The sequence below is a fragment of the Trachymyrmex septentrionalis genome, unplaced genomic scaffold, assembly GCF_001594115.1.
Source record: "Trachymyrmex septentrionalis isolate Tsep2-gDNA-1 unplaced genomic scaffold, Tsep1.0 scaffold114, whole genome shotgun sequence".
Classification (NCBI taxonomy): Eukaryota; Metazoa; Arthropoda; class Insecta; order Hymenoptera; family Formicidae; genus Trachymyrmex; species Trachymyrmex septentrionalis.
In genome coordinates, this window is record NW_017304269.1 from 696,379 (window position 1) to 708,139 (window position 11,761).

Sequence of the window (11,761 nt, forward strand, 5' to 3'; positions counted from 1 at the left end):
TTAGAATAATTCCAGGGCCAATGCGTGACAAAAAATTACTTGAAACATTCGATTGGAGACAATGATAAAAGTTGTGGACTTTGGTTCCATGCTGTTCTGTATTCAAATCTTTTGTAGCACTAACAGATCTTTTTAGAGTGCACAACAGAAAAACTCAAACTATATACTCATAAATATTATTGCCAATAATCTTAAAGAGTTTGTTAAAATACACAGTGATGTGTTCTTGTCGTCTGACTAGTAGACAAATTTAACGCAGCATTCAAGATTTTTTGTATATAGCCAAAAATTCTTCTCAATTGTAATATCCGCAAGAGCAACAATAGCCAAAGAGAGGCAAAATCAGAATTATAATCTAATATCTGTAAGAGGAAGAATAGAGAGAGAGAGAGAGGGGGGGGAATGAGGGAAGGAGAGAAAGAGGGTTTGCAATTTATATCTACGCAATCAGCGGCGGGCATGTTGCAAACACTTGAAACACATAGTGGCTGCCATCGGATTGGCCGCCTTCGTGCCTTATAGGGCCTCGCACATGCGCGCGAGCGCGTTATGTATCTTGCGACATCCATCAGACGACCGACTACCATCGCTGGTGTGCTACTCTTTCTCTCCGCGCGTTTCTTCCCTCTGGTGACAGCAGCGGTTGCAACCCGTCGTCACTTCACCTCCATTCCATTCGCGAGTTCGGTCCGATCGGTCCTGCTTGTCCTCGCCGTGTCCTCGCTTTGTCCTTTATATCCTTTTACCTCACTCGGCTTCCTCTTCTTCTTTGGTTTTGTTGGTTCCTTTAATTCGTTGATCCTTTTCGTCTTTCAGTCTTTCTAACTGTCTTAATATTTTTATTCTGTTAATTGTCTTATTTTTATGATATCTTAATATTCTTCCGTTAAATTCCTATACGTCCTCTTCTCTTTTGTTTTTACTTGCATTTCATGCTATTTTTCTTTTCTTGACTTCAGTTCTTTTCTTTTCTACATTCATTCGTGTATTTTGACATTTTCTGTTTTTATCTCAATTTTTTTATATTATTGATGAATTTTTTATCTTACAATTTTTTATTAATTATAATTTCCATTAATAGCTATTTTTCGAATTATACATCTCGATCGCTCAAAGTCATAAAATGCTCAATAAGTAATAATAAGAATAATGCTACTTTTATTTACAAATTCCCGATAAGGGATATTATGTGAGAGGGACTTTTTATTGTTCTCAATTTCAAGAAAAATGACAAGTCACAATTAATACGGATTTTTTTCCGAATATAACGTAAGAAATATCTCATACTCATATTACCGGCTTCACCTCTTGCATGACAAAACACACACATGAATACCGTCGATTCGATGCGCTAACTAAAGTGTCGATACATCGATTTGTTCCAGCAGCCGCCCAGCTCGCAGGAGCGTAGCAGCGGCTTGGCTGTGGGGCGCCAGGGGGGACCTGGTAGCACGGGCGGGCCCGGTGCGGTGGATCAGGCGAGGGATCTGAGTCCCTGCCTTCCCGCGTCGATGGGCGATGCTGCACGACCTACCACTCTACCGTGCAGTCCTCCTGCTGCCCATCACCACGGGTCCCATCATACGCCCCTGCATCAGACCCACTGTGGCACCAATAACAACTGTTACGACGGCTCGACCACCCCTTATGAGTCGAGGGATTACGATTCACCCGGAGGTACGATTATCTTATATCTATCGAAGGGTCAGGCGAAGGATGTCAGAAACCATTAAGATAGTTGTAGGGGTTCGAGAATCGATTAATAGCATTATCCATATTTTGAGATATGTTATCCTTTGAAACTTTCAACTTAATCTTTAGAATAATCTTTTGAATTTTTTAAACCGTAGAGATATCTAAATTAGTTTATCGAAGTGCTTTGTAGTATAAGGTGTTAATAACGTTAACGATGAATGGAAGCATGAATTATTAATGATAAATCCTTCTGTTGTATTTCTCAGCAGTCGGGCAAGAATACAGGGGCAGTGGTGGAAACTTCGAGAACGCCAATGATTTAAGCATGCCGACAGCGCATCACCATCATCATCATCACCATCATCACCATCATCATCCCCATCTGCATCCGCAGGCGCATTCTCAGGAACAACAAACGACGGATCACTTACACGCCATCCCGAAGCTGGAACCGCCGCCTACGCCACCCTCGCAATCCGAAGACGTTCCGGGGAATGTGGTTTGCGCGGGATGCGGTCTCAAAATATCAGATAGGTTCTACCTCCAGGCAGTCGACAAGAGGTGGCACGCCGCGTGCCTCCAGTGCTCGCACTGTCGTCAGGGTCTCGACGGGGAGGTCACCTGCTTCAGCAGAGACGGCAATATCTACTGCAAGAAGGACTACTATCGGTGAGCGAACGCTTGGATTTGCATTAACAGTTTAGACATTCTAGACAAAGTAAGCCTACTTTAGCGTGATTATAGTTCTTTTATCTATGACATCAAAGAAGGAAAAAAATTTTTATAATGCCGATATTAGTCGTGGGCGAGATTGACGCAAAGCGGTGTTTGATAGTAAAATAAAAATTCGACGCAAAAAGAGACGTGTGAATCAGTGATTCAAATACTAGAAGAAGATACGAAGTTGCTATTTAACGTGCTCGCACTTCAGGCTCGAAGAGGACCTCTTAACTTAAGGATCGCTGAATACCTTCGCGTAAGAGAGGCTCGACACTTGAGGAGAGAATCTTGATTTCTCCAACGTGGACGATCTTATTGATGTCCGCGACTACTGAGCGATTTTATCCTATTTTCGATGGGACGAGGCCGCGGCTTGTTACGAAGTCGCCGAGAATAGCCAGCACCGCTCACGCGAGCAAGTCAAGCGCGAAGTAATTTCTACCGATTTCCAGGGCCGATTTGAAGAGCTGCGCTGAAAAAGAGTCGCGTCGACTGTTACGTAACTGCCGTTTCTTCGCGAGCGCGTACCTGTGATTTCGGTCGTTACGAATGCTTGCAACTACCTACAAATTGCACTGACAGAGCCGCATTACGGAGGATAATGTGAAGCGCAATTTTTGAGCGAGCTCTTCGTCGAGATTGTTTCGCTCTGAGAAATACGCAATTCTCGGTACATTCTCGAAACTTTGGAATCTCCTGGGAATTTTCGGATTTTCCGTAAAAACGTTCTCGCGAGGAGTACTGTAAATATATTGTAGGTGACTTGGAACAGTGCAGGTAACTTTGGATAGCATGCATTTTTTTAATATTTAATTATGGAATCCATCCATGAGTCTCTAAAGGAAGTTTAAGTTTCATACTTCCTTTAGAGACTCATAGATGGATTTCATGATTAAATTTAACAAAAATACATGTTGCCCCAAGTTATCTACACTGTCCCAAATCACCTACATTTGTAGTACGATTACAAATTCAATCTATAAATCGTATACTTCTGACAGCAGCGAAAAAAATATTGAAAATTTTTAAAAATATTGTATATTTGTATAAAAATCTCGACGTTGATAAATGGATTCGTCATATCACTTTTCCCACTTGTCATCATAACACCACGTTTGAGCGCGTGAAATGTCAGCTCTATGATTCGTGAACTTTATTAATAATTTAAAATCTATTGTAATCTTGATATTTTCGTTAGAATTATTCGTTTAGAATATTTAAAAAAATCTGCTCTTAAAGAGACATCTGGTGACTTTGAGATTTATATACGCAACTTTTTTCGGTAAGAAAATAGATGATTGGCTAAATTTCGAAACTCTACACGGAAAAAATGTTTGATTGAACTAACTGGAATTCTGATGGAAAATGGACGATCCAGATTTCTGGTTAAATCTACTAGATTTCTGGATGTTGGTTATTTCAACTAGAATTATTAGATTTAACCAGAAATTTTGTAGATCTAACTAGAATTCTGGAATTGTTCAGTTTCCACCAGAATTCCAGTTAATTCAACCAAATATTTTTTTCTGGATAGCTTACATTTATAAAAGTGGAGCTATAGTGAAAGTAACTTTCAATTTAATTTGCCCTATAGGAGTTCAATGAATAAACTCTGGTAAAATCATTCTTGTAATGCATCGACGGCCACTTGCGACGCGTCGCTGTCGTTATACAGGGCCGTAGCAGAGGGCCTGATGTCGTGTCGGGATCTCAGTCGGGCCTCACACGGTGTCGATTCGCGCGTTGTCGCTTCGTAGGTACGGGGCCGGCCCATACCATACGTACCGTGATTTACGAACTAATGGTCACGACTCGACCATTTACCTCCGGCGGAGTGTCGATTGTTGATAAGTAAATCACCGCCGATCTACATTTCGCGAACGGCGGACGTGCACGTACAACACGTGCATCATCGGCCTCATCCGCTTTCGAGTGACCTCTCGAGCCACGTCAATTACCAGCAATTCATCAATTGTCAAGTCTTTAAATCGCTTGATGGAACGAGCGATGACATTTCTTTTAGCTAACGTAGTGTAGGAAATAAGCTGACGTCATTTTGGTGTCAAAATGACGTCTTTGACAACATTTGTCCTTAAAAGTCGCTGATTTTCGTGATAATTGCAAAAAGGAAGAATAATTAAGCTAACATTATTCGAAGGATGGTTAATTTGAGACTCGATATTAATTAATCACTCTAGAAATATTGTAAAATTGTTGATTCTTTGCTATTTACGAGTTACATCAAATGTCTCTCCGTGTTACATGGATTTAATCTCGGCGCGTCCGCCATTGCGGCGTCGTCACGCTACAAACTCATCAATTACGTGGCTTCATCGGTGTCTCCTTAATGTCTTATCGTCTTAAAATCGTCGCGGGCGAACATAACTCGCCCGTTGGTTCTGTTGCAATTTCGGGAACTGCCTCTCCATGTCCTCCCTTTCTCGCGCTGCGCCACCAAAATCGCATTAGCCGATCTTAGGAGGGTGCACCCGAGATCCTTGGATAAGCAGCTGGTTCCGTCGGACGCGTGCTCCGACTTCCGAGCGCGGGTAAAATAAAAAGGAAGACGAGAAGTCACATGCATGCGCGCAAGTTCGGGGAACTAAATTAGCCACCGCTCGTCACTTATGGTGATTCGGTTCGTTAGGTACCTGATGTGATCTTAATAGCATAATAGTATAAATAAATATGTAATAAGATTTACTTTACGCGTAGATATTATATAGAGATTTTCCGGGGACTTTGTGCGATGTTCTTGCTGCACGATTCTTTTTGATTTCGTGGCAATCATAAAGGCTATGACAGCTTATTAGTTTGCTTTTCCAAGCCAGGTACACAGCATCTCCTCGCTGCGTCTTCTCGCGGCACTCGAGATGCTCTCCATTTACTGCTTGAAACTTAAGACTAAAGTACAGACGTTTACATAAAGCTGGTTCTATACATTAGTCGCAAGTCAATCTCAAACTTGTTGCCAAACATAGGCCGGTATAATCAAGTCTTATATTTAAGACTATCTTGAGTACAATCTTAAGGTGTTATGAAAACTAGTCAGACTCCGGTATTCACAATCGGTTTTTATTTCAAGACTGTTTTAAGTAATGTCTTAAGACGTTAATGCGGCCTTCTGATTGGTTCATGACATCTCAAGACAGAACTTAAAACGATCTTGAATACCGGCCTCTAGCTATATTAGAGTCTTAAGATGGTCTTAAAAGAAGAACGAACTATGAATTCCGACCACAGAGATCCTATAACAGAATATCTGTTCAAGATGACAAATTTTTGATTGACTCATCGTTTTTGTCAACTTCAGTAAGTTAGAATAAGTAAGACAGTAAAAGTTGGAATAAGATAACACATATGTCTAATAAAAAGAGATAATATATATAACCTTCTTTCTTACTCTCAAATTGCTTGCAGTCAGATTCTGTTATAGGGTTTCTAGCCAAATGAAGCGTCAATTTCAAAATTGATGCTTTAGATTCAGTCACAGCAAGCTTGCGATTAACTTGCCATATAGAATTAACTTAATGCACGTTGCATTAGGAAAATGAATCAAAGTTTCTCCTTTCTATGAAATAAAGGATTCTGATTAGTATTTCCTTTGCTTTGTACATTATGCGTTATGCAAAGATCTATGCTCCGATCTTTAAACTTTTTTTACGTTATGCAAAGATCTATGCTACGATCTTGAAACTTTGCCCGTTACTTATTATTATTTGTTTTAAACTTTTTGTTGTCGCGAATTCGTATGTTTCTTGTTTGGGAAACATAACATGCCGGGAAGGAGGCGTGCACGCGTCGGATTGCATTCACACGTCGCGCACTCGTGCACGCGAGTTCCGTTGACGAGCCGCGCGGCATCTTATGTAGCCGGCATCGAGGATGGAATAGCACAGACATCCCGTCACGACACGGTTTTAGCCCAAAGTCTTATCTCGTTGCTTCGCATGCGCGTTTGTGGCGACCGACTGTTATTAGCCGGGAACGTCGCGCGTCCATGCGACTAGCTCGACTTTGCCGTAACATCCATTTGAATGCTTATTCTCCATGAGAATCAGTGAATATCTGTTCTATGGATTATTCACTTTCCTAGAGAATGTCCCTTAAAGCACCGTTTTCAGTAAAACGATTTAACTATCAATAGGATACTAAATAATCTAAAAATATCTTGGAGAGATTTGAAAAAATATGGACGTTTCAAGAATATTTTTTTATAATATTTTTTTATCTTTTAATTAAAAAATTTTGTTTAATTCATTACCTGATTATACTACTGAATTTTTTCTGCAAAACTTGATAACATATTTTATTGTATATTGTCACTTTGATATTTCATTACGCATTCGTGCGTAATGAAATCGACTTTACCATAATATCTATACAAATGCTCGTTCTGCAGGATTATCCGTTTGATGAACTATTCACATTTTCATAGAATTCCCCGATTGTTAAATTTGTAATGTCAAGTGGTATCCAATTTGAGTCATTTTTAATGATTCCTATAGGTCGCTTTCTCATTCAATATGTCATTATGTTGAATTGACAAATTCAAACAATGAAGTTAAACAATTTAACTCAAGAAAATTAAGTTTAATTCAAATATAATTTATTTATATTTATTAATTGTAAGTGCATATGTTAAAATAAACAATATTTATTTTGAAACTAAGCAGTTTACATATAGGAATAAGTTGATTAGATACTGTTGTTTTTTAACTACATGTTGTTTATTTAAAAATAATACATTTTGACATGAAAAATAAAGATAATAAAATATTATTTAATTCAAGGAATTCGTTCAAAATACCCCGCACTAATTATACGGAAAATTGAGGTCCCAGTGAATGAGTCTTCACATACATATAATTTTTGAGCTACAGTGTATCAGGTGCACAAGTTTTACACCTTTTTTTTCACATAATCTACACTATATGCGAAAATTAACTTATTTCACGGGACCTAATTTATCATACAATTATTATATCCCGTTATAATTGTATGGAAAATTGGATCCTTGTAAAGTGAGTCAGTTTTCACATATAATACTTATATTAATGTGATAAACAAAAGATGTAGATACAAGGCTCAATAATAGATAGTTATCGAGCTACGGTATATCAAAGATAATCTGCATGTGAACACAAATTTTATACTAGAGATGAGCTAAATAGTTAATTTTTAATAACAGTTATGTCGTTATCGTTACTTGTATATAATAATTTTAATAATTATATTATAACTAATTACTTCAATTTTCGTAAAATTAATAAATATCTTATTTCAATCAGAATCAAAGCAAAATTTCCACTTTTTAAATATTGGATATACAAAAATTTTTAATAAGTAATGACATATAACATAAGAAATGTATTGATAATGTCTATATATCATGTAATTGCAAAGATTAATAATAACAAAATCTAGTGTTCGTTTTATTAATATTTACATAAAAAATATTTTTAATATAGGCAGAACTTTTTAATTAATTCAATATTTAATTAACTCTATCAATAATGAAACTGGAAAAATATAGAGACAAAGATAAAATGATAAATAACGCTAGTAGGCACCTTCTTGAATGTGAAGGCATATAGCTTTTCTAAAGGCGTTCCATTTATTGTATAACAAATTTCTAAAAGAGTTGATGTATGATAATGAAGTTTCAAGTTTCCAGATATCCTCATTTTGCAGCCAATCAACTCTTTCAAAAGATTTGTCATACGATGTAATAGCAATGATATGACTTGCACATAGGACGCAGCAAGGTACAGCGGAAGTTGACCTTAGTCAATCATTAGTCAATCTTAAAGTTTTTACTGTCGTAAATACTTTTTTTTTCTTTAATATATTTGACATCTTTTATTTCAAGAAGAATTTATGGCCTATTTACGCTGCTGGATTTTTTGTGGAAAATTTGGTAATTTTCTTTAAGAACATTGTTATTCCAATATTTCATTATAGCAGTTATCTTACTATAGAATTCTCGGAAATTTATTTCGAAATCTTTACCTCATAAAATCCTAAAAGGATAAGTGACGTTAAAATTTCACACAGTCTTCAAACAGATGGCTATTACAATTCACTGTTTCTCCAATCGCCTCAAGGCGATCGCAAGGCCAAGGATGGCCCTGCGTGTCGACGGCTCTTAAAACCTTAACGAGTCACTTTCTGAGAGAAGAATACGAATATCGCCGCTTTACATGTCGAAAGTACTTCGTCACCTTGCGTGTTACTTCGGCCCGCCCGGGTGGCTTCGTCATAAAAATTGCTTGCCCGTAAAGAGATCGTTGCACGCCGAGGAAGTAAGAGCTTCCTGGACTGTTCGTTCCTTTCTTCCTCCCCTTCCTCCACCGCGTTCCACCTTCTTTTTTCCCTTTTACCATACATTTTTCTCGAGCGCGCCTTCGTCGTGCTTCGATCCGCGACGCTCGGCGAGTTCTACATTTGCAGCTGTTAATCGAGGCGTGAATGGAAGAACAAAATTGCAAAAATTCACGTTTTCTTAGGTGCACTACACATTAAAGTAAAGGGATGTACAGAGTTTTAGAATTATTTGGAGAACCAAAATACGAAAAATGAAATACATTATTATGTATGAAAATTTTAATTTACTGCAACTTCAACATTGTAAAATAGTAAAGTTTCAAAAAACAAAAAATTTTAAGGTTACGAGTTTCTACAAAATCTAAAATTCTATAAAACTTGTAAGGATGCAGCTTTCGAAAGTTTCGAGAGAGAGAGGACTGGAAGTATTTAATAACCTAGCAATTTAGGTGATTACATTGACATAAATATATACATAAAAATTTTGCTAAACTTTTATCAATATAGATATAGGAAAAATTTATATAATAATAAAGATATAAAATAATATACTTCTATATATAAAAATATGTTGAAAATTCATAGGCTTCTGTGTGCCGACAACGCGAAACGAGAGGGATAAAGTTGTTAAACTGTTGTCGACAATTTCTAGTAGCGAAGGACGCGTCGCATTGGATTTGCTAGAATGTAGATTTCGCAGTAGGTTTATTTTCGTTATGGATAGCCGTTGAAGTGATCGTCGGTGTAGGGCGCTCAACCCTCGCACTTTCCTTCGCCACTGGTTATTTATCGGCCGCACTCGCACCACGTGGGACGCTGGACACGCATAATTTATCACGTGCGACTCCTTTACATATGGCGGTTATAAGGAAACTCCGGGCGAGTCGTTGTGAATCCCGATCAGCCTCGCATTCTCGCGCGATCATCTCTAGATTTATCGAGAGCCTCGATTTCTCAAATAATATGTAACATCGACATCACATTTATTATTATACATTCTGTATAATTGTTAAAAAATCAGTTCTAATGTAAATCGACTTGAAAAGCGCCTTAAAAGAAATACTTCATTAGTAAGTGCGCCAGAAAATTTGATGTAATCTCTAAATTATCTCTCTACCATATTTGGCTCCTTTAATCGAATTTTTATAGCACATAGCACGTCATTTACAGCACAATGCTTTTTTTTTTATCGAAATGAACAGTGCAAGTTATTCGATCACTTTTATATTTTCGTTTATTATCATAATCATCTGCACTCATTCGTTACTAATTTCACGCAGCACTTAACGTAAATAACGCACGCGGCTGGTGCACTTCCCTCTGTAAAAAAGAGCACCGAGTGGCACACGGAATTCAGGTGTATGTACCACCGGATCTGGAACATGTATCTGCTCATTCATTAAACGCATTAACGCGATTTATCAGCGATCAACAGTATAGACACGCTTCGATTCCCATCCTCGTCTACAGTCAGTGAACGAAGCGGAAAGAACGAAAAAAGTGGGAAAAAAAAGGAAAGAACAATGTGATTGAGAAATACTTTTTCAGTCATAATTCTTTAAGCTATTTTTGGCCTTTCCATGTGATTTCATGTGATGCCTTTGATTTATTAATTTTTACTCTCTCGTCTTGAAATCTTAATTCTTTCAATTTTTTGGTATATATTTGAATATTTGAATCTTGATATCTTTTATGCTGCTTGAGTCATTAAATTAAGATGATCAAATCCTTAAGAAGACAAAGAGGGACATTTAAAAAATTCAATATTAATTATCGTAATTAAATTTTAATAAATTATCATTTTTTAAATAATTGTTTACATAAACAATATTATATTATTATATTTGTAAATAACTAATAACACTTAATGTACGATAGCACATTGAGAGCACAATAAAAATTACCTCAAGTTAGGGAAGATTACATTTTGTTTTTTTGAATTGTACTTTTCTACTGAATGTATTTTATGAATAAAATATCTGGATTTTTACATTAAAAATCATAAAATTTTTCATATATTAGTAAAAAATTTAATATAAAATATTTTAAACTTATTATTTTCACTTATTCTATATTTATTACTTCTACACTTAAAAGAAGGACAATTTATAATCATGTCCATAATTTAGGACAAAATTTGGGACTGTCCCTCCTAATTTTGGATGGTTGGCACTAAGCACTGAATATTTGAGGATACTTTGGGCCAAATTTGGAACACTTGGAATTTTTAATATCTAATTTCTAGTTATTATTTAAAAATATCTGACTAGATTGCTATATATAATTCTATTGTACATTGCAGTAATTCTTGTTTAGGCGTAAATGCTTTTCTTAAACGTTTTTAAACGTTTTAACGTTTTAAACGTTTAACGTTTTAAATGTTTTGACGTTTTACTATCATTTAAAATGTTTAAAAATACTTATGTTAAACGCATTTAAACGTTTTAAATGAATAGTAATTTAAATAATTGTTTTGTTGTATCGCAGGATCATTCAATATTATTACAGTATTATAGATATATGATTCTACGCGTATTTGAATTCTCCTTGATTTCGAAAGTGAAACTATTTGATCGTTATCAGTAACGGAGGATCTTGTTAAAGGGAAAACAAGTTTCTCGCAAATTCTGTCGTCGGCGATGATCACCGGATGCTGTTTCCGTTGTAGGAAGTGGTCGTCTTAAATCAACGGCTCGCAAAGGAAATAGCAAGTGGTAATTGAGCCATAACCCTCGGCCAACAAACACACAAATATTTCAGCGCTGGAAATCCGCTCATAATTTAGCTCTTATAATTAAGATGCTCCGGCAACTTACTGAAAGCATCTCGCCTTCGTTGTATCCGCGAGAATCACGCTCCGATAAAACGAGGACCGGTATCGCGATATCTTCTTTAAGATAAGCGCAATCTACGCTCATAAAAACTAAGTTACTATAAAAAATAAACCAATGCATTTCAAAATATAATCGACCAACTTCAAGTTAGTCGCAGCGCCGAACGTTCCAAAATTGAAACGTTT

The 11,761-nt window shown here is 36.7% G+C and overlaps 1 protein-coding gene across 3 annotated transcripts in view; it reads left to right on the forward strand.

Moving 5' to 3' along the window:
• LOC108753701 (protein apterous-like) overlaps positions 1-11,761 on the forward strand; it is a 48,153-nt gene that overhangs the window by 13,042 nt on the left and 23,350 nt on the right. The window contains exons 2-3 of one of the 3 annotated variants that reach the window (XM_018495561.1): positions 1,389-1,677; positions 1,962-2,364. In XM_018495561.1, the coding sequence (XP_018351063.1) occupies positions 1,389-1,677; positions 1,962-2,364 (692 nt within the window). Of the gene's footprint in view, positions 1-1,385; positions 1,678-1,961; positions 2,365-11,761 lie in introns of all 3 variants that reach the window. The other 2 variants (XM_018495553.1, XM_018495570.1) reach the window with 2 other exon arrangements.